Here is a 23,035-nt window from a genome sequence, read left to right as displayed (position 1 = left end):
AGACAACCTGCTGCATATACCCTGACTCTGCTTGCACAGAACGCAAGAGAAGTGACACAATTTCCCTATATACTATATATATACTTGTGTATTGATTTTAAGAAAGACATTGATGTTTATGGTTAGGTATAAATTTGTGCAATGACTGATTTTTTTGCGAATGCGCTTGTTAAATCACCCGTTCGGTGAAGTAGGCTGTGATTCAATGATAAATTAACTGGCACTGCATCGATTATATGCAACGCAGGACAAACTAGATAAACTATTAAAATCATCAACCATAAAATAAGAATTTGTTCTTAACTGACTTGCCTAGTTAAATAAAGGTAAAAAAATAAAAACGTGTAGTTAACTAATGATTATGTTAATATTGATTGTTTTTATAAGATAGGTTTAATGCCAGCTAGCACCTTACCTTGGCTCCTTGCTGCACTCGCATAACAGGTAGTCAGCCAACCACGCAGTCTCCTCATGGAGTGCAATGTAATCGGCCATAATTGGTGTCCAAAAATGCAGATTACCAATTGTTATGAAAACTTGAAATCGGCCCTGGTTAATCGGCCATTCCGATTAATCGGTCGACCTCTACTATGCATACATAATGAACAGCGAGTAGCAGCAGTGTAAATAGTGTAAATAGATGGGTGGCCATTTGATTAATTGGTCAGCAGGATGCTCTCAATGGTGCAGCTGTATAACTTTAAGGATCTGGGAACCCATGACAAATCTTTCACTCTCCTGAGGAGGGAAATATGTTTTTGTGCCCTTTTCACAACTGTTTTGGTGTGTTTGGACCATGATAGTTTGTTGGTGATGTGGACACCAAGGAACTTGAAACTCTCGACCTGCTCCACTTCAGCCCCTTCAATGTTAATGGGGGCCTGTTCGGCCCTCCTTTTCCTATAGTCCACGATCAGCTCCTTTGTCTTGCTCACATTGAGGGAGAGGTTGTTGTCCTGGTACCACACTGCCAGGTCTCTGACCTCCTCCCTATAAGCGGTCTCATCATTGTCGGTGATCAGGCCTACCATGGTTGTGTCATCAAAAAACTTAATGATGGTGTTGTAATCGTGGGTGAACAGGGAGTACAGGAGGGGACTAAGCATGCACCCCTGAAGGGCCCCAGTGTTGAGGATCAGCGTGGCCAATGTGTTGTTGCTTACCCTTACCACCTGGGGGTGGCCAGTTAGGAAGTCCAGGATCCAGTTGCAAAGGGAGGTGTTTAATCCCATGGTCCTTAACTCAGTGATGAGCTTTGAGGGTACTATGGTGTTGAATATTGAACTGTAGTCAATGAACAGCATTCTCACAAAGGTGTTCCTTTTGTCCAGGTGGGAAAGGGCAGTGTGGAGTGCGATTAAGATCGCGTCAGCTGTGGATCTGTTGAATGCAAATTGGAGTGGGTTTCGTGTTTCCGGCAGGATGGTGTTGATGTGAGCCATGACCAGCCTTTCAAAGCAGTTCATGGCTACCGACGTGAGTGCTACGGGGCGGTAATCATTTAGGCAGGTTACCTTCACTTTCTTGGGCATAGGGACTATGGTGGTGTGTTTGAAACATGTAGGTATTACAGACTCAGTCAGGGAGAGGTTGAAAATGTCAGTGAAGACACTTGCCAGTTGGTCCACGCATGCTTTGAGTAAATGTCCTGGTAATCCATCTGGTCCCGCGGCTTTGTAAATGTTGATCTGTTTAAAGTGTGATGGTTCGTCTGAGGGCTTAGCGGGATTTCTTATACGCGTTGGGATTAGAGTCCCGCTCCTTGAAAGCACCAGCTCCATCCTTTCGCTCGGTGAGGATGTAATTTCTCGCATTATACATTTTACAGACACAAAAAGATCCCAACATATCAAACGAACAAATGATCTGTCGGCTTCCTGTTTCTGTCACAACTGTCATGATTTTTATTCCATTTGGTATGACTTTACTCTCATAAAAACTGTGGATGGAAACATGGTCAGTGAGAAGATTAATGGAAATAAGCAATACACTCCATGTCGGTGGTCACCAACTGGTCAGATCACCATGTCTGCACAAAGAGCTGCTGTTTTAATGAAATGCGTGTTTTCCTTACTTCCACTCACACTACAACCAGCACTGCAGCTGCAAAGAATGAGTATAGCAAAGTGTTCCGATAAGCTTGCGTTGTTATTATTAGCAGCTTGTCTTTCTTTAAATCTAGGAATATTTCACTTTCCCTGATCATAAGAGTAACAACATGAATGTGTGCATGAGGCAGAAATAATGCAGTGCGACTTGAGTTTGGCCATCAGCTGGAAGACTGTGTCCCCTTTCTCAGTTGAGAGGGAGAGAGGAGGGACAGTGAGAGGCAGCCTCACTGCTGCTCCTTAGCTCCCCTCAGACTGAACATCAGATGCAGACCATCAGTCCAGTAAAAAAATATATAAAATACCAGTCAAAAGTTTGAACAATGAACTATGAAATAACACATATGGAATTAGGTATTAACCAAAAAGGTGTTAAACAAATCAAAATATATGTTATATTTTATATTCTTCAAAGTAGCCACCGTTTGCCATGATGACAGCTTTGCACACTCTTGGCATTCTCACAACCAGCTTCATGAGGAATGCTTTTCCAACAGTCTTGAAGGAGTTCCCACATATGCTGAGCACTTGTTGGCTGTTTTTTCTTCAGTCTGCGGTCCAACTCATCCCAAACCATCTCAATTGGGTTGATGTTGGGTGATTGTGGAGGCCAGGTCATCTGAAGCAGCACTCCATCACTCTCCTTGGTCAAACAGTGCTTACACAGCCTGGAGGTGTGTTTTTGGGTCATTGTCCTGTTGAAAAACAAATGATAGTGGGACTAAGTGCAAACTAGATGGGATGGCGTATCGCTACAGAATGCTGTGGTAGCCATGCTGGTTAAGTGTGCCTTGAATTCTAAATAAATCACAGTGACCAGCAAAGCACCCCCACACCTTCACACCTCCTCCATGCTTCACGGTGGGAACCAGACATGCAAAGATCATCCGTTCACCTACTTTGCATCTCACAAAGACAAGGCAGTTGGAACCAAAAATCTCAAATTTGGACTCATCAGACCAAAGGACAGATTTCCACCGGTCTAATGTCCATTGCTCATGTTTCTTGGCCCAAGCAAGTCTCTTGTTCTTATTGCTGTCCTTTAGTAGTGGTACAGACCATGAAGGCCTGATTCCCACAGTCCCCTCTGAACAGTTGATGTTGAGATGTGTCTGTTGCTTGAATTCTGTGAAGCATTTATTTGAGCTGCAATCTAAGTTGCAGTTAACTCTAATGAACTTATCCTCTGCATCAGAGGTAACTCTGGGTCTTCCTTTCCTGTGGCGGTCCTCATGAGAGCCAGTTTCATCATAGCGCTTGATGGTTTTTGCGACTGCACTTGAACAAACTTTCAAAGTTTTTGAAATTTTCCGCATTGACTGACCTTCATGTCTTAATGATGGACTGTTGTTTCTCTTTGCTTATTTGAGCTGTTCTTGCTATTATATGGACTTTGTCTTTTACCAAATAGGGCTATCTTCTGTACACCACCCATACCTTGACACAACACAACTGATTGGCTCAAACCTCATTACAAAGGAAAGAAATTCCACAAATTAACATGGCACTGTTAATTGAAATGCATCGCAGGTCTGAAGCTGGTGAGAGAAGCTGGTTGAGAGAATGCCAAGTGTGTGCAAAGCTGTCATCAAGGAAAAGGGTGGCCACTTTGAAAAATCTAAAGTCTCAAATATATTTTGATTGGAGCAGGATCTCTGTACTTTTCTCCATTCATCTTTTTTTTTTTAGATCCTAATTAGTCTCTCAGTCCCACCCACTGAAAAAAATCGTCACAGCATGATGCTGCCACCACCATACTTCACCGTAGGGATGGTGCCACATTTCCTCCCGACATGACACTTGGTATTCAGGCCAAAGAGTTCAATCTTGGTTTCATCAGACCAAAGAACCTTGTTTCTCATTATCCGAGAGTCCTTCAGGTGCCTTTTGGCAAACTCCAAGCTGGCTGTCACATGCCTTTTACTGAGGAGTGGCTTCCGTCTGGCCACTCTACCATAACGGTCTGATTGGTGGAGTGCTGCAGAGATGGTTGTCCTTCTGGAAGGGTCTGAATACTTATAAGATAAGATAAGATATTTCTGTTTTTTATAAATTTGCAAACATGTCTGAAAGCCTGTTTTTGATTTGTCATTGCAGGGTATTGTGAGTAGATTGACGAGGAAACAATTGTAATTTAATCAATTTTAGAATAAGGCTGTGACGTAACAAAATGTGGAAAAAGTGAAGGGGTCTGAATACTTTCCCGAATGCACTGTATATTATGCTTGTCAGCCTCACAAGTAATACAACAAATTATATACTACCAGTGTGATCATATTCCTATTTTTTATTTTTATATAATTTTAAAATAGTTTGAGTAGAACAACACTGACAGGGCAATTCAAGCATAGTCAATTGGCAGTGATAATGTACTGGGCCTATAGCCTATTGCACAAACCTCATTGATACAGAACTGTTTTCAATTGCATAGTTAAAATCTGAGCAGTAGATCTCAGCTTGCATTTAGACTCAGAAAGTGATCTCTACTCCAAGTGCTAGAAACCAATACAGCAGTGTTTCCCAAACTTGGTCCACGTTTTGTTTTTTGCCCTAGAAACTACAAAGCTGAACCAAAATAGGGCCTACACCAAAATGTGCACCCCTTGGGGTCCCGAAGATAAGGTCTGGGAAACTCTGCATAGAGACACTATGTCTTCCTCAAGGTTTCTCAAATCCCCACATGAAACAATAAAAAGTTAACAGAAAGCAAGTCCACATGTTTATCTCAAATGTATTACTAAAATTGGCTGGGCTTTGGTTAATATTGAATCACAATGAGATTGTGTAATAATACGGCACAGGGTAAGCGAAGAAAATAATATTTTCACTGCCTTGAAACCTCATTTAACATCATATATTTAGAAAATGACTGCACATTTTGTCCCAAAAAAAGTATCACATCAAATAGATTTATATAGCCTTTCTTACGTCAGCTGATATATCAATGTGCTGTACGACTTTATTATTTGACTAAGTAATGATTTAAGTGCTGTAAAACAAAAAAAACATTTTAAACTACATGTTATATTTAGGACAATCAGATTCAAATATCCAAAAGGGGTGAAAGTGCCTCTACGTTAGGATGACAACATTGTAGGGTTACAGTTACCTTTTAGATCCTGCATTCAGAATGGCAAACATTATCCAGTTGTCAAACCACTGTCCTGATGTACATTATTGATTCTGGTGTGGTCCATGGTGTACTCTGTGAGCAAAAGGTTTAAAGGGCAGTGTATCTAGGCTGCGCAGACAGTAAGAACTAGGTGTTGGGTGATTTTCTTTGCTAGGGCATAATGAGCGGTCAGAGTTCTCAATGAATGGTCAGAGTTGAGGGGCAGGTGTTCAGCATGAACGGTCAAGTATTGGGTGGCAGGTGGATGCCCAGACTCTGCAGCAGGTTAGAGGCCGGCCCGGCCAGCCCGGGAGCTCAGAGACTCCAGGAGGTTAGTGACCATGTTAAGGTCTATGTCCAGGGGCTGGATCTCCTCATCCTCACCCAGCAGACCCTCCCCGCTGGGGGAACGAGGGCAGCCATTGGCTGCTGGGCCTACTTTATTGGTGCCCTGCTGGAATCATAGAATACAATCGTTATTTGACATATTTATATGCAATTAATGCAACTTAGGTATCCCTAATCCTTCCTCTTTCCAAAGAACTCTTTACAGAATTTGCACACTGCAACAAGAAGTGGTAAATATCGATCACATATCTTACCTGCTGGTTGAAGCTCTGTCCCATGCTGGTGCCCTTAAGCTCATGGTCCATCTCATCCATGTACTTCCTAAGACCTTCCGACCTACTCATTCAAGAGTTCTTTATTTTTTTACAATTTTCTACATTGTGGAATAATAGTGAAGACATTAAAAACTATGAAATAACAAATATGGAATCACGTATTAACCAAAAAAAGTGTTAAACAAATGAAATATATTTTATATTCTTCAAAGTAGCCACCCTTTACCTTGACAGCTTTGCACACTCTTGGCATTCTCTCAACCAGCTTCATGAGGAATGCTTTTCCAACAGTCTTGAAGGAGTTCCCACATAGGGCTCCCGAGTGGCGCAGTGGTCTAAGACACTGCGCCGAAGTGCAAGAGGCGTCACTGCAGTACCTGGTTGGAATCCAGGCCGCATCACATCCGGCCGCGATTAGTAGTCCCATAGGGCAGCGCACAATTGGCCCAGCAGCCTCCGGGTTAGGCCAGGTTTAGGCCGTCACTGTGAATAAGAATTTGATCTTAACTGACTTGCCTAGTTAAATGGAGAAAAAAAAATGCTGAGCACTTGTTGGCTGCTTTTCCTTCACTCTGCGGTCCAACTCCTCCCAAATCATCTCAATTGGATTGGGGTCGGGTGATTGTGGAGGCCAGGTCATCTGCTGCAGCACTCCCTCACTCTCCTTCTTGGTCAAATAGCCCTTACACAGCCTGGAGGTGTGTTGGTTCATAGATCTGTTGAAAACAAATGATAAGCACTAAGTGCAAACCAGATGGGATGGCATGTCGCTGCAGAACGCTGTGGTAGTCAAGCTGGTTAAGGGTGCCTTGAATTCAAAACAAATCACAGACAATGTCACCAGCAAAGCACCCCCACACCATCACACCTCCTCCATGCGTCACGGTGGGAACCATACATGCGGAGATCATCAGTTCACCCACACCGTGTCATGGCGGCTGGAACCAAAAATCTCAAATTTGGACTCGAGACCAAAGGACAGATTTCCACTGGTCTAATGTCCATTGCTCGTGTTTTTTGGACCAAGCAAGTCTCTTCTTCTTATTGGTGTCATTTAGTAGTGGTTTATTTGCAGCAATTCGACCATGAAGGCCTGATTCATGCACTCTCCTCTGAACAGTTGATGTTGAAATACGTCTGTTACTTGAACTCTGTAAAGCACTTATTTGGGCTGCAATCTGAGGTACAGTTAACTCTAATGAATTTATCCTCTGCAGCAGAGGTAACTCTGGGTATTTATTTCCTGTGGCGGTCCTCATGAGAGCCAGTTTCATCAAAGCGCTTGATGGTTTTTGCAACAGCACTTGAAGATACTTTCAAAGTTCTTGACATTTTCCAGATTGACTGACCTTCATGTCTTAAAGTAATGATGGACTGTTGTAGAAAATGTACAAACCTGACTCAGTTACACGAGCGCTGTCAGGAGGAATGGGCCAACATTCACCCAACTTCTTGTGGGAAGCTTGTGAAGGCTACCCGAAACGTTTGATTCAAGTTAAACAATTTAAAGGCAATGCTACCAGATACTAATTGAGTGTATGTAAACTTCTGACCCACTTGGAATGTGATGAAAGAAATAAAAGCTGAAATATATAAATCATTCTCTACTATTATTCTGACATTTCACATTCTTAAAATAAAGTGGTGATCCTAACTGACCTAAGACAGGGAATTTTTACTAGGATTAAATGTCAGGAATTGTGAAAAACTGAGTTTAAATGTTTTTGTCTAAGGTGTATGTAAACTTCCAACTTCAACCATGTGTGTGTGTGTGTGTATATATATATATATATATATATATATTATATATATAAATATTATATGTACACAACTATGTGTGTGTGTGTGTACATACATAATATTATTTAATTTTTTTCACACTATGAGATTGGAACAATACCATGACAATTATGATAATGACCTTTTAGTGTAAAAGCTGCTTGAACAGACAGCCTTAAATTTCAGCATGTTTTGGTGGGATGGAGTTTTGGCAGTTAATTAGTTAATAGACCAATAAGAAAGAGTTCCAAACCTCTCTGCCAATAACAGCTCATTTTCAGTTTTCCCCTCCCCACTCAATTATTTTTTTGCAGGAGAAACTGCTCTTGCTAAGAAGTTACCTGTTTCTTTTTTTACCATTTTGATTGAAAACAGTTGAAAACAGTAAGGTACTTAATTATTACCAGCAAATGATTTGAAGGCTGCATTGGGCCATTAACATATGGGAACGATAGCAGTAACAGATGTAAAAATGGCTATCTGGGTCCTTAAGATGTCTCTACCCTAAACTTAACCCCTACCCTTAATCTTTTTACATTGTAACGTCTGAGTTGGGACGTCCCAAGAATTCAGGATAGCAAGGACTTTTTTTATATTCGAAATTTTAGAGGGGGAAATTATTTTCAAAACATAAAATGGCTAGCCTATTTTCATTCACTATAAAAATAACAACCCAACAACTTCTCCAACTCTGTTAAGACCGCAGTATTTGGAGAGATACGCTTCCCCGCCTCCACAAAGCGCACGTAAAAGCGCAGGTAGCCTATTTGGAATGATATGCCAACACTTGAATAGTTCACTTCCTGTAAATACACTGTCGCAGTCAGAACAACTTTAAACATCTTCACCCAGCTCTCCTACATGAAAAATATTGGTCTCATGGAGTCAGTGGATTCGTCCATTATTATAGAGAGGCTTTCTATTTTTGTTGACCAGACTGCAACTCCGTTCTTTACTTGTGTTAATGAAATCGCACATTTTGGGATATTGGCGCTTGCATATCCTCAACATTTACATGTATTTCTATAGCGAATGAAAATGGCTACTTTGTTCGGCAATAGGCTCCATTTTCATAGATAAAATGCGGATTATTCCTATATAATGTTGATAACAAACAATAAGTTAAATATTTATGTTGATAGTGTAATAATTTGGTGCATTAGTCTAAAGTGTAGGCTGCTGATGACAATTTTCAGCAAACAATTGACTTGAAGTCAATCCACATGGTTGGGAATTTATTTTGGACTAATTGGATAATTACATTAGATTGTCACGGTATGCACACGTGACAATTAATTCACATGTGGTGTGAGAAGGCGCTATATCGGCCTCTTGAGGTCAGATGATCGAATTTCAGGCTAGAAAGAAAACAGCCAAAGGCCTGGCCCTAATCATAAGACTCAAATCTACCCTCAAACAGAAACCTTACAATCACTTCAACACTTCATTGTGTTGTTTCTGCTGCGTCACTCACTCCTCCAGTCTTTTCCCCAGAGCAGTGCGGATCTTGGGGCTGGCCAGACAGGCCTGTGTGTGGGACGAGAGCAGGACCAGAGCCTGGTTCACGCTGGGCGCTGCATTCATGGGCAGGCCAACTCCACTAGAGCGGGAGGTCAGGGCAGGATGTACAGCTCACCCCTGTGGAGGAACACCTAGCAGACCAGAACCAGGGGGAGAGACACAGATGGACAGACTGATATAGGCCTACAGAGACAACAAACGAAGGGATAGTCAGCTATGTGAAGAGATGTACAGACAGTGATAAACAATTTGTAGTTATCACACATAGCCTAATAATGGAGCCTGATGTTACTCCTTACAGTTCAAGGACCTTACATGTTCTGTTTGGAGGAGAATTGGCTCTGGCAGCCCAAACATTCCATGTAAACGTGAATCGATTGTCAATTGCAGTACGGTTCTAGAAACATAAAGCCATCTATCACATCACATAAAAATGTATTCACAAATGTAAAATATACACTGTCGTACACTGTTTTAAACACAGTTGCAACCGACAGTATTTTTCAGTGAAAACATGTTTATGGCGTCCGTCTTCCATTTACGCACAGGTGTTCAGAGACACAGATAGCTAATTAGCACAGGTAGTCGACTGTCTTCCATCTGTTTTACGTAAACAACTGCTGTAACATGGAAATATGGCCATGTGGGAACCCTAACCCTATAAAAGGTGTACACATTTTAATTTTGTTTCCAAAATATTAAACAACAAACTAACATGGTCCAAGCACACCAAGACAGTCGTGAAGAGGGCACGACAAAACCTATTCCCCCTCAGGAGATTTGGCATGGCTCAGATCTTCAAAATAATTTACAGCTGTACCATCGAGAGCATCCTGATGGGTTGCATCACTGCCTGATATGGCAACTGTTTGGCCTCCGAACGCAAGGCACTACAGAGGGTAGTGCGTACGGCCCAGTACATAAATGGGGCCAAGCCTCCTGCCATCCAGGACCTCTATACCAGGCAGTGTCAGAGGAAGGCCCTAAAAATCAAAGACTCCAGCCACCCTAGTCATAGACTGTTCTCTCTGCTACTGCACGGTAAGCAGTACTGGAGAGCCAAGTCTAGGTCCAAGAGGCTTCTAAACAGCTTCTACCCCCAAGCCATAAGACTCCTGCTAGTACTCTCTGTTATCATCTATGCATAGCCAACCTACCTGCATGTACATAAATATCTCAATTACCTCAACACTGGTGCCCCCGCACATTGACTCTGTACCGGTACCGCCTGTATATAGCCCAGCTATTGTTATTTACTGCTGCTCTTTAATTATTTGTTTTTTCTTATCTCTTACTTTTTTTAAAGGTATTTTCTTAAAACTGCATCGTTGGTTAAGGGCTTGTAAGTAAGCATTTCACTGTAAGGACTACATCTGTTGTATTTGGCACATGTGACAAATAAAATAAAATTTGATGTGAAAATAGTACCGCATGTGTGTTAACTTTAAGTGCAAGTGTCAGGGCTCTTAACACAACTCCCTGGACAGAAAATACTATCGTAAATAGGCGCTAAATGGGCTATATCACACGTAGACAACTTGCTCGGTTTCCACTGCTCTCTGGGTTCAACCACTTGGGAAGATAGTCTGCTGCTTCAATCAGAAGGACCTCCCCATCATTGTACTCTAACCTGCAAGTTAAAGTAAATATCACTGGGAAGTTGAAACTAACTGAAAGTAATACAGAGCTTTGCTCTGTTCTGGGAAGGCTTGTGTGATCTGAAGCAGGAGGTATAAGATGAACCACTCATCCTCCACACTGTCCCCAAACACAGCACTGCCTCCAATGTGTGCAGGAACTCCCCTTGCAGGTACAATCAAGACATGATCACCATTCATTCAGTCAAAGCATCAAAATGATTTGTATAACAAATCCTTCAATCCTCAAAAAACATTTGTATCCAGGCCAGAACCAGTACTGTGCCTTTCTCAGTGTGGTACTTGAGGTTGAATGGCTACTGTTGCCAGATATACTGCACAAGGGGCAACCTTGGCCAAAGTCTCAGACGTAGATCATCAGACTGTGTGTCTAAGAGGTTAGGCTGAACCAAGAAGAGATAGTACTGGACCATGTCATCTAGCAAGGCTGTTCTCCTAAGTGGGTCCATAGTGGGGGTGGTTTGATGAACCTATGATATGAGCAATAACAAGATAACTTATGTTCCTTTGCTTTGTTATCAGCAGAGACTGTTGAAGGTCAGATCATACGACATCTCTATAATGACATTTGAATCATAACTGAATTAGAGGGTACAAGCTCAGCTTCCAAACTGTTCAGACAGGCAGCTTGTCTTTTATCGATAAACTTATTGTGTATCTTGATCTATAAGTCTTCAATGATAGGCCTACTCTGTTACACTGAACATTACATGACATTTGCAAACGAAGTCATGTAAATAAAATTAAGCTAGCATCCTAACTAGTCAGTGTCTTCACTAGCTAATCGCATGATCAATTAACGTTAACTTAGGTTACAGTTCTGAGAGAGGTCTTACCTTGCCTTGTTTATTATGTATATGTTTTAACGTTAATCTTCAAGAAGGAATCCCATAAAAATAAAATTAGTTGTCAAGTTCTGTCATTCTCATACCGTTAGAGGAACTGTTTTTTCCCCTACCATTAATAGATCTCGGTTATAATACTACAGTTTTTGTAATTGGTTCCTATACGACACGCATTTATCCCAGAAATAATAATATACTTCGATGAAATTTTGCTTCAAAATTACGATACACAAAAAATATAATGAATCAATAGAAAAGTTGTACAATTTACATAAAATGTGGAATTACAATTGTTTTGAATTCTATACGTAGACAACGTTCCCAGGTGAGAGACGGACATACTTTTGTAGCGCAATAGGAATATCGCACAGAACAGGGAGTTGTAGTCTTTTATATTTTTGCAAAAGGTCATTTTAGAGGAGATCAAAATACATTTCCCGTGAGGTATAGGGATAAGAAAGTTAGGTATCCATGACAGCCTTGTTATTGTTGTCGTGAGGGATGCTGTAGTTAATGGCTATATTGATTATTTTACTGGCGCTCCTGAAACAACCTATAATACCATAATACTTTTAGGCCGCGTTTTATTTGAAGTATTCCACTGCATTGTATATTAATAGGCCACTTCGTGCACAACTGCGCGGTTTGGTTCTCCCTCTCAGTTAGCTAACGTTAGCGAATCTAGTAGCTAGATTGCTAGCTAATGTTTGTTAACGTTAGCAAGTTCGCTGCAATTAAGTTCCACATCAAAGACAACGAAGCTAGCTAGCTAGGTAACTTGCTAGGGTGTACAGGTGTTATTGAACCGCGGGCGGCTGAAAATGACAAACCTCTGCCAAAAGAGCAAGTGGGGACATGAATCAGAGGGAAGCACGGTGAGAGAGGACACTCGGGGGGGCATGAGGCGATAAAAACGGAGAAAAGGATGATTTCGCGATACACCAGGCGGCCGGTAACGCACAGTCTTGAGATGTAAGTAATAGTTGCTAGCTAGTGGACAAGTTTGTCATTCTTTGTTAACTGTAATTTCTGTCATTCGAGATTGAAATATGGTAACCTGATTGACTAAAGTTAGATTGTTGGTTAGCTAATTATCGGGTGACAACGTAAAGGATAATGTAGTGATCATGTGAGAGCCCATTTGTCAAACCAAGCCAAGGTCAGTTGCCTCCATTACACAAATGGATGCAATAGGATGATGTTGTTCAATGCTGTAACTGATGACGTAAGGGTCCCACTTCTACCTCATATGTCACTCCTTGTTTGTTTGGGATCAATGTCTTTTTACAACAATAAATATCAACCCACCAAAGTATCACAATGAAATATATATATATATATCAATGCTATTGCTTATTCATGTTTTATTCAGCTAGATTTTCCCTTCTCTGCAGTCGTGGCTTATCCCGAAGCCACCTTGACCATCACCCTCTCCCAGAAGAGGTAGACGATGACTTCCTCCCCCAGCACCTCCTCCATGACCTTCAGGAAGCTGTCTCAACTTACAACAGGTATGACCTGTTTCCCATGAACTGGACAGGTGAAACCATGTACACTTGTAGGGAGCAGCCATATTGCTTTCACAGATCCTGTTTAGATGTGTGAAGGCAAGGAGACAAAATAGAGGGAGGTAGCCAGTTACATAATCTGAACAGCACAGTAATATACCTCACTGCTCTAAAATATTCCCTGGTACACTCAACAACACACAACACTGTAACGTACAGCAACATGTAAACAATGTCTGTCCTCTGTTGCAGCTCAGAGACGACGTCTGCAGCCTCTAACCGGTCAGACTCTCCAACGGTCACCACTGGAAACACAACCCGGGCCTGGTCTGGGATCCACAGCTACACAGGGACAGGCATCTCTACAGAGAGGAGCTCTGTCTTCTCCTGGGGCTATGATGTGAGTCTCACCTCACCTTCTCAGCTGGCTGCCAGAATCTTTCAGTTCAAATGCCCTATGTTCTGAGTATTTTGAAGTGCATATATAGCGAGGCATAGCCATGCTGAATGCTACAACAGTCTTGTATACAGATTACCATTAAATTAGAGTAATCATGTTTGTATTGTAATGACTTAGTAATGAGGACAATCTGCTCTGTCTGCAGAGGTCATTTCCCTCATGGTTTCGCTTCGTCGTGATGCTGAGCTTTCTAGAACTTGCCTTCAGAAACAAAACAAAAAATCTCTGATTTATTTACACAGCCATGTCCTCAGAAGGCCTCATAGAACTCATACCCCTACAGTTCTAAGTTACGAACTTAATATTGTACAGTACACACAAACACTCGCCTGTGCACGCACACACAGTCTCTGAAATATACATGCAAATGGTACTACTTTCTCCAGCACAATCACTTACACAGTCACCTGGGAGCCATGTAGCGTGCTGTGAAATGAACAGCGCTCAGCGACGTGCTGCTAATAATTGATAAGTAGCTTGAAAAGCAACGACCTTCTGTCATAGTGTGCCTCTCGGTCGGGGCTCCGCTCACTCTCTTTTTCCCTTCCCCCTCTCCATCCCTCAGGAGTTTGACAAGGCTGCGTCGCGACAGGTGCAGCAAATGTTTGAGGAGATTGATGAGGAGCTTTACGAGGGGCGGGGTGGGGCGCATCTACTGGGGCTGCAAGATGAGTGTCATCAGTGGGCATTCAGGTTCCCTCACTTACGGTGGGTCCTCACCCTACACCCCCTCATCTCACACATTACTGCCACTCTAGCCTGGCTCCTTCCACTCCTCACCTGTAAATGTATTGCTGAAGGTCATTTGGCTGCTGTATAGTGATACTTCTTAAAAAGAGCAGTCTAACTTAAAGATACCTTAGATAAATCTGATTTAGATTTGTTTGCAAACCCAAGAAAGAACTACTTACCACATAATGATTGTCCCAAAACCATTGGGCCCCTATACACAATGAGAGAATGTGTCCTAGATCATTGGCTCAGCATTACAAAATGTAATTGTTAATCAAATAAATTCATTTTCTTGTCGGTTGGATTCATTGAAGTTCTAATCACTGTTTCACCTCCTATCCACCCTACTATGTGAACCCACAGGATTCTGGGTAGTCAGCTGGTGTGTCCCAGTGACGAGGGCTTTCAGTGGTACGCAATCTCAGGGAAGGGGACTGGGACACCCGCCAGCACCACTGCAGCTGGACAGAAGGACAGCAGTAGTAGCAAGCCCCAGGATAAGGACAAGCCCGGCCACAGCACAGAGTGAGCACTAGCTACTGATGCTGTTAACCCATCAATTATAGATTACCGTTGGCTTTGTGGTTTTGTGACCTACATACTGTGTGACTTGTCAAACAGCAAGTGAACTAAGTAACACAAGGCATACTGGCACTGGCTAGTCTAAAAAGTTTAGACTGATGCTGTTGAGAAACCGATGTCAGTGTGAACCATGTTGTTTGTGTGTCCAGTCTGTGTGTGCAGGGGAGAAGGGCTGTGCTGTCCAGGCCCTGTGTGGCAGTTGACCACCCCCCTGGTACTCCCAGTGGATCCAGAGGTCATGACAGGCCCAAGGTGATCGAGGCTGAAGGCCTGATGGAGGAGTACCTGGCCTTTGACAGCAGGGACCTGTGAGTCACCACCCAGCTCTCCTATTTAGGACGCTTTAAATATAGGGGCATTTCAAATACTTTAAAGTATGGTGCACTTGATTGAGCTTGTAGCCTACTTTTAGGATTATCCCAAGGGTTCCATTGTACCAAGTAATCTAAAACAAAGCTTAGTTTTTGAAAGACTTTGACATTATTTTGCAAAAGGTTTGTTGTGTTGATGGTTTAATCTGTGGTTTGACTTTTACAGGGATGATGAGTGGGAGCGGGGGTGGGTGGGGGCTGGTCGGCGGAGGTACTGCCTGCCTCCTGTGTCTCCCTATCGCTGTCGCAGACAGGCGGCCCTGGACTTGCTCTTTGACGACGTGTGGCGAGAGCTGGTTGGCTGGATGGAGGAGCTGGTCCGCAGGCATTGGGAGGGCTATGTCTCAGGTAGGACCACAGGGCTATGTCTCAGGTAGGACCACAGAGCAAAATCTCAGGTAGGACCACAGGACTATGTCTCAAGTAGGACCACAGGGCTATGTCTTATAGGGACTTTTGACTTGTCATTGACTTTTAAACCAACAAATCCATCATTGTCAAATTGACAGTATTCTGCCCCCTTCTTATTGACAGATGATGAGAAGACTGCAGTGAACTTCAGCCCATCACAGTCTGATGCTGAGAATCCTTTCCTGCTTCTGTCCACACTTCCCACCCTTCTCCCCAGGCTAGGCCAGATCAGGGTGCCCCAGCTAACAGGCAGCCTGCAACCCCAGGTCAGTGCCCTGAGAGGGGGTTGAAGGACTACCTTCTCAGAGAGTGGAACATCCTACTCCTAGGATGTAGGTTTTATGTCAATAAGAAATGTTAATAAGCACTGTGATTGAACTCCATTATAACCTTCAGATGTGTTTGAGAGTTTAGGCCAAATTCGGCAAACTGAAAACAGTCACACTGATGCTGAATTGTTTTCCCCTGCTGTCCGTAGTTCTTCTCACTCTTGTTTTGAAGGCTATCAATTCATTAACTTTAATACTTTTTTCTTTCCTTCCTTCTTTTTGTCCCCTACTCTGTCTTGTTCCTTGGTCTGTTTCACACCTTTCAAACCAACAACCCTGTATCTGTCCACCTCACTCTCTCCTTTTCTCTCTCTCATTTGGTCATCCATTTTTCCCCCAAAGACCACAAAATCAAGGGTCTCAAAGCACAAGTCCAGACGGAAATCCAAAAAGCAGAAAATGCCATCCACTGTATGTAACTCTCACCCAGAGCCAAAATGGCGCCGATCGACGCCATCCACAGCGGCATGTTATTATTCACTCCTAGACTGAATGTGCTTGTGCCTGTTGAATAACACAAACCATACTACTTTTAGTCACTTTCATACTTCTTAACCAATTGTTGAGTATTTAATTTACACACGTCTCTTATTTAGTTCAATAATGACCATTTTGGAATGCTTTTATTTACTTCCCGCTTTAATTTGCTATTTTGTCTAATCGTCTGTTTGGTCTCAAGTGGGTGGTGGTATGTCGTCTCCACTTGGTTGCATGTAGAAAATCCAAGTTGGAGCTGACTGTGGTGACGTGCAAGTGTCCGTAGGGATGATGTGGCTGTTTTTTTTAGGTGAATGACCACTTTTGCCTAGTCTAACTCTGTATCTTCTTCTGCCTCCCTCCCTCCTACAGTCCAGTCGGGTACCAGTAGGGGCAGCGGTGACGCATCACAACCTCAACGACCTCATAGTGATCCACGGCATCCCCCTGCAGCAGAGGAACCTGGGCGTGATGGAGAGAGCTCAGTATGGAGACTGATCATACTCATGATGATACTATAACAATCTTTATTAGTAGAGTGTAGCATAAGGAGTTAACTGTAGCCGTGAACCACTCACCTTTTATCTCATTAAATAAGAGCGCAAGAGACTGTTATTCGCTATGGATATGTAGGTTTTTGCATATGTTACTTTGAGTTAAGGTTCACTGCTTCCTTCTCAGGGACCCTGAGGAGAGGGTGGTGGTGACCCATCGGCCAGGGTCCAGTGTGATTCCGTCCAGCAAGCCCCGTCCTCGCCGGGTGCTAGAGCAGAGCTCCTCCTCCCTGTCCCGTCCGCCCCAGTCGGCGCTACGCCGTAACCCCCCCCCACGCACCCTTCTGCCCTTGGTTCCCTGCCTGACACAGTTCAGTGCCGTCGGCTCCATGGAGGAGGTCATCCGTGGGACACGTCTGTGAGTTAACTTAAACGAGGTTACCCATTCTCCATCTGGTCCCTGTCCTCTTCCATGTACACTGCCTCCCTCCTCACTACCGTCTTATTTATTGCTCTGAAGCTGGAGAACCGTCTGTGGAGAGAGATTACTTTGAAAGCTGTTTGCCGTTTAACTCTTGCCTTGTGGCATTCTGTTCAGCAGAAGGGAAGTGGAAGAGATGTGTGTGATTAAGTACCAACGGGTGAACTTTTAATGAACCCTGAGTTAAAGAAGATCTGTGTGAAGCATACAGTATAATTTGCCCTCGTGTGGAATGATTTCAGTTTGCTCCATGTTAAAAGGGACTTGTGTAACTTTATGGAAAGTGTGGAAAGTGAACAGGGCTGTTACTCTCCAGACCCACAGCCAGTGACCGCCTGGCCTCGCCTCTGATACCTCTGAGCAGGAACACACTCCTTCCCCCCATCGGCACAGAAGAAGCTGAACCCCCGCACTCTGGACAGCACTTCAGACCTACTCAGGTATTGGACGAGTAGAACTCTGCATAATAGTTGTACATCTTGCACTGACTTGACAACACTTAATACTATCACCTGCTAATAACACAACACTATTTTATTTTGTGTGTGTAGCGGCATAGAGGCTTGTCCAGTCGTGCCCATAGTGCTGTTACAGATGAAGCTGGTTGTTTGCTTCCTCGGGATCGGCTTCATCAATTGGACGTATTCTCCCGTCCCAACACCACCCACACCTACAGGGTATGGCTATAGTCACACACGGTAAAAGTTATTATACCACAGAACGATTTAGCCATATTTTGTAGGTTTATATTGTAATGGATAAATATGGAATATGTTTGCCTGCGTCCCAGTCCGTGAGATTTAACTCTGGGTTCTGTTGCAGTCAGACACCCCTTACCGCCGCTCCTTCACGGTGCTGGACAACATTGGACAGGGGCGTCCTGGCAGAGAATCTTTGGGTACAGGTGGGCACCTCGTTTTACATTGAATACTGTACACAATTTCTACGCATTAATTTTTGTGGCTGACTCATTGAGTCTCTGTCTGGGACACTGGCAGACTCTTTGGGCATCGGAGTGATGGGCATCAGTCTGGGCATCAGTCTGGGCATCAGCAGTTCCTCCTTCCTGGACTCCTTCATCCACCACCCTCTGGGCCACTCCCCCATCAAGGATGAGGAGGAGCCTGACACACAAACCCCTCCCCCAGGTCAGTAGGAGCCATCTGTGGTCCTCATTTATAAAACATGTCGCTGGGTTGCGGTCTAATTATGTTTGAGAGAATTCGGTTGTAGTCTCTGGTTATCTAATGAGAAAAGTCATTATTTTCAGACAGATGATTTGAATATTAACTATCAATGCTCATTAACACATCTTTGTCCTGCTCTCCTCTCAGCTGTACTGGTGCCTGTGTCAGTCCCAGCACGCTCCTATAGCCGGGGGGGCTTCACATCCCGCAGTAGCAGACCTGGGTTGTAGTCCCGTCAACCGGTTGTCACTAGTTAACACAGCCACAAAGTCTTAATTATCATTAAACCCCGCTCATTTCTACAATTTCTCTTCTTACAATATGATTTTAAACCTAACCACACTGCTAACCGTATGCCTAACTTTAAAGTGAAAAATAAAAAGCTATACATTTTTTGCCAATTTTGACTTTGGCTGTGGAATTTGGCTTTGTGGCTGTGTTATCAACCTCGGCTGCTTCCACCAACCACACACCTCAGCACGGCAGGATGCAAGGCCCTGCTGCCACTCCCAACGGGGCCTTCAACAACACTTTATACAACAAGGAACATTTCTACATTGTACTGTTAGGTGATTTTATTTGATGCTTTTTTTGTTTTTCTAGAGCCCTATTTTTGTATGTTGGAACTCTGCTTACCTGGCTGCCAAAGACAGTAACCCGTCTCATTAAACCTTCCTATCTGTATGTATGTTGGTATGTATATTGTTTATGTTCTCTGATCTCTATACTCTTAAATTCTTCTATGCAGGGAATGAGTCGTTCTATAAAAATGGTGGCTTTTTGACCAGCCAATAAAAAGTTTTTACAAATTAGTCATAAGTTAATGCCGTAACAATGTTAATGAAAATAAATGACAGCATATTATTTTTTGTATATTACATTAAAATGCTTGTGTTGCCTTTGTCACTGGTGTTCCCTATATTTTAATGACAATTAAGGCTTTCCAGAATGTAATTTGAGTATTTACTTTAAATATATAATCCAAGACGAAAAAGGTTAATGATAATAAATTATTTAAACAAAACATATTCTATAACACCAGTGACAAACCTTCAGACTGTTCTAGTAAAAACAGCAGGAACAGTAACCAGTGAAAAAAATCTGCCGAAAATATAGAATATCTAAGATGGTGGCCACAGTAGCTCAAACCACACTTCTTAAATTGTGAATAAATTACTTAATCATGTGATTTGATCAATTATTTTAAACAAATTTCCTTTTCCCCATACTATAAACTGTGTAACACCAGCGACCGATCTTAAAGCGTCACATGAAATTACCAAATTAATCATAATTCCTAACATGAAGAGACTGCAGACTAGAGGTCGACAGATTAATCGGAATGGCTGATTAATTAGGGCCGATTTCAAGTTTTCATAACAATCGGTATTTTTGGATGCCGATTTATTAATTTTTTTTTACACACCTTTATTTAACTAGGCAAGTCAGTTAACACATTCTTATTTTCAATGACCAAGGAACGGTGGGTTAACTGCCTTGTTCAGGGGCAGAACGACAGATTTTTACCTTATCAGCTCTGGGATTCAATCTTGCAACCTTACGGTTAACTAGTCCAAAGCTCTAACCACCTGCCTCTCATTGCACTCCATGAGGAGCCTGCCTGTTACGTGAATGCAGTAGAAGCCAAGGTAAGATGCTAGCTAGCATTAAACGTATCTTATAAAAAACAATCATAATCACTAGTTATAACTTGGTTGATGATATTACTCGTTTATCTAGTGTGTCCTGCATTGCATATAATCGATGCAATGCCGGGGGATGATTTAACAAAAGCACAATTTTTGCACGACTACCTGACCATAAACACCAATGCCTTTCTTAAAAACAATAAACAGAAGTATATATTTTTAAACCTGCATATTTAGCTAAAAGAAATCCAGGTTAGCAGGCAATATTAACCAGGTGAAATGGTGTCACTTCTTGCGTTCATTGCACAGTCGGTATATGCAACAGTTTGGGTCGCCTGGCTCATTGCGAACTAATTTGCCAGAATTTTACGTATTTATGACATAACATTGAAGGTTGTACAATGTAACAAGAATATTTAGATTTATGGATGCCACCCGTTAGATAAAATACAGAACGGTTCCGTATTTCACTGAAATAATAAACGTTTTGTTTTCGAAATGATACCGGATTCGACCATATTAATGACCAAAGGCTCGTATTTCTGTGTGTTATGTTATAATTAAGTCTATGATTTGATATTTGATAGAGCAGTCTGACTGAGCGATGGTAGGCAGCAGCAGGCTCGTAAGCATTCGTTCAAACAGCACTTTCGTGCATTTTGCCAGCAGCTCTTCGCAAGCACAGCGCTGTTTCTGACTTCAAGCCTATCAGCCTAATGGATGATGTAACCGATGTAAAATGGCTAGCTAGTTAGTGGGGTGCACGCTAATAGCGTTTCAAACGTCAATCGCTCTGAGACTTGGGAGTAGTTATTCCCCCTTGCTCTGCATGGGCCACGGCTTTTGTGGAGCGATGGGTAACGCTGCTTTGAGTGTGGCTGTTGTTGATGTGTTCCTGGTTCGAGCCCAGGTAGGGGCAAGGAGAGGGACGGAAGCTATACTGTTACACTGGCAATACTAAAGTGCATATAAGAACATCCAATAGTCAAAGGTATATGAAATACAAAATGGTATAGAGAGAAATAGTCCTATAAATACCTTATGAACTACAACCTAAAACCTCTTACCTTGGAATATTGAAGTCTCATGTTAAAAGGAACCACCAACTTTCATATGTTCTCATGTTCTGAGCAAGGAACTCAAAGCTTTTTTACATGACACATATTGCACTTTTACTTCTCCAACACTTTGTTTTTGCATGATTTAAACCAAATTGAACATGTTTCATTATTTATTTGAGGCTAAATTGATTTTTATTGATGTATTATATTAAGTTAAAATAAGTGTTCATTCAGTATTGTTGTAATTGTCATTATTACAAATAAATAAATAAAAATCGGCCGATTAATCAGTATCGGCTTTTTTGGTCCTCCAATAATCGGTGTCGGCGTTGAAAAATCATAATCGGTCGACCTCTACTGCAGACTCACCATGTGCTTTTCAAAACAGCTCCAATGAACATTCGACCCAGGAAGAAGTTCACAAGGATGTTGTTTTTATAAATTTTATTTAATGGCGTACACCATTGACATGAGGGAGAGCTATTCCCTGTAAATTAGTTATATTTAGTTGACATTAGTTTAAGTAATCCACTAAACTAATACTTTCTAATGTATTATGACATTTCGAGTGGGAGAAAAATATATTTTCTACGAAATGTTTACATAGACTTAGGTTGGATTAACTCGTTTTTCAACCACTCCACAAATTTCTTGTTAACAAACTTTTGGCAAGTCGGTTAGGACATCTACTTTGTGCATGACACAAGTCCTTTTTCCAACAATTGTTTACAAACAGATTATTTCATTTAAATCACAATTCCAGTGGGTCAGAAGTTTACATACACTAAATTGACTGTGCTTTTAAACAGCTTGGGAAATTCAAGAAAATTATGTCATGGCTTGAGACGCTTCCGATAGGCTAATTGACATCATTTGAGTAAATTGGAGGTGTATCTGTGGATGTATTTCAAGGCCAACCTTCAAACTCAGTGCCTCTGCTTGACATCATGGGAATAGGAAAAGAAATCAGCCAAGACCTCCAATTATTATTATTTTTTTAGACCTTCAAGTCTGGTTCATCCTTGGGAGCCATTTCTAAATGCCTGAAGGTACCACGTTCATCTGTACAAACAATAGTGAGCAAGTATAAACACCATGGGACCGCGCAGCCGTCATACTGCTAAGGAGACGCATTTGGTCTCCTAGAGATTAACGTACTTGGTGCGAAAAGTGCAAATCAATCCCAGAACAACAGCAAAGGACCTTGTGAAGATGCTGGAGGAAACAGGTACAAATGTATCTATATCCACAGTAAAACGAGTCCTATATCGACATAACCTGAATGGCCGCTCAGCAAGGAAGAAGCCACTGCTCCAAAACCACCATAAAAAAAACAGACTACGGTTTGCAACTGCACATGAGAACAAACATCGTACTTTTTGGAGAAATGTCCTCTGGTCTGATGAAACAAAAATAGAACTGTTTGGCAATAATGACCATCGTTATGTTTGGAGGAAAAAGGGGGAGGCTTGCACCGAAGAACATCGTCCCAACCTTGAAGCACGGGGGTGGCATCATCATGTTGTGGGGGTGCTTTGCTGCAGGAGGGACTGGTGCACTTCACAAAATAGATGGCATCATGGAGTGGGAAAATGATGTGGATATATTGAAGCAACATCTCAAGACATCAAGCTTGGTCGCAAATGG

The 23,035-nt window shown here is 42.3% G+C and overlaps 2 protein-coding genes and 1 long non-coding RNA gene across 10 annotated transcripts; 1 reads left to right on the top strand and 2 right to left on the bottom strand.

Annotated features, from left to right (window-relative positions):
• Positions 1–4,948: 4,948 nt before the first annotated feature.
• LOC110529610 (protein ecdysoneless homolog) lies at positions 4,949–6,454 on the bottom strand. Of its 6 annotated transcripts, none has more exons than XM_021611969.2 (3): positions 6,070–6,454; positions 5,823–5,941; positions 4,949–5,674 (listed from the first exon to the last, which is right to left on the bottom strand). In XM_021611969.2, exons 2-3 carry the CDS (start codon positions 5,910–5,912, stop codon positions 5,507–5,509), a joined length of 258 nt encoding a protein of 85 aa, XP_021467644.2. In that variant the 5' UTR covers positions 5,913–5,941; positions 6,070–6,454; the 3' UTR covers positions 4,949–5,506. The 6 variants fall into 6 exon arrangements, with proteins under 6 accessions (XP_021467644.2, XP_036841545.1, XP_021467660.2 ...); XM_036985650.1 differs by having other exon boundaries at positions 4,949–5,671; XM_021611985.2 differs by having other exon boundaries at positions 5,823–5,904.
• A 45-nt stretch (positions 6,455–6,499) lies between these two features.
• LOC110529603 lies at positions 6,500–12,010 on the bottom strand. Its single transcript, XR_002474424.2, has 3 exons — positions 11,638–12,010; positions 9,097–9,274; positions 6,500–6,559 (listed from the first exon to the last, which is right to left on the bottom strand). It is a non-coding gene; the product is annotated as an uncharacterized LOC110529603 (long non-coding RNA).
• Positions 12,011–12,106: 96 nt separating this feature from the next.
• LOC110529591 (protein FAM149B1) lies at positions 12,107–19,867 on the top strand. Of its 3 annotated transcripts, XM_021611938.2 has the most exons (16): positions 12,108–12,618; positions 13,041–13,157; positions 13,407–13,554; positions 14,180–14,322; positions 14,710–14,871; positions 15,078–15,236; positions 15,466–15,647; positions 15,834–15,976; positions 16,382–16,450; positions 16,889–17,001; positions 17,198–17,428; positions 17,808–17,931; positions 18,043–18,168; positions 18,314–18,395; positions 18,490–18,639; positions 18,826–19,867. In XM_021611938.2, the coding sequence occupies exons 1-16, from the start codon at positions 12,572–12,574 to the stop codon at positions 18,906–18,908; spliced, it is 2,079 nt and encodes a 692-aa protein (XP_021467613.2). In that variant the 5' UTR covers positions 12,108–12,571; the 3' UTR covers positions 18,909–19,867. The 3 variants fall into 3 exon arrangements, 2 of the variants coding, with proteins under 2 accessions (XP_021467613.2, XP_021467623.2); XR_002474419.2 differs by lacking the exon at positions 18,826–19,867 and having other exon boundaries at positions 12,107–12,618; positions 18,043–18,189; positions 18,490–18,626; XM_021611948.2 differs by lacking the exon at positions 16,382–16,450 and having other exon boundaries at positions 12,109–12,618.
• The last annotated feature ends 3,168 nt before the right edge of the window (positions 19,868–23,035 follow it).

Source organism: Oncorhynchus mykiss, chromosome 1, assembly GCF_013265735.2.
Source record: "Oncorhynchus mykiss isolate Arlee chromosome 1, USDA_OmykA_1.1, whole genome shotgun sequence".
Taxonomy (NCBI): Eukaryota; Metazoa; Chordata; class Actinopteri; order Salmoniformes; family Salmonidae; genus Oncorhynchus; species Oncorhynchus mykiss.
This window is presented reverse-complemented; position numbering and strand designations above follow the sequence as displayed.

Coding starts and splice junctions, on each gene's coding strand:
- LOC110529610 (XM_021611969.2), bottom strand. CDS start 5,912: ATGAGTAGGTCGGAAGGTCTTAGGAAGTACATGGATGAGATGGACCAT. Junction 5,675..5,822: donor GACAGAGCTTCAACCAGCAG/GTAAGATATGTG, acceptor CTATGATTCCAG/CAGGGCACCAATAAAGTAGG.
- LOC110529591 (XM_021611938.2), top strand. CDS start 12,572: ATGATTTCGCGATACACCAGGCGGCCGGTAACGCACAGTCTTGAGAT. Junction 15,237..15,465: donor GCCTTTGACAGCAGGGACCT/GTGAGTCACCAC, acceptor TGACTTTTACAG/GGATGATGAGTGGGAGCGGG. Junction 18,640..18,825: donor CACACAAACCCCTCCCCCAG/GTCAGTAGGAGC, acceptor CTCTCCTCTCAG/CTGTACTGGTGCCTGTGTCA.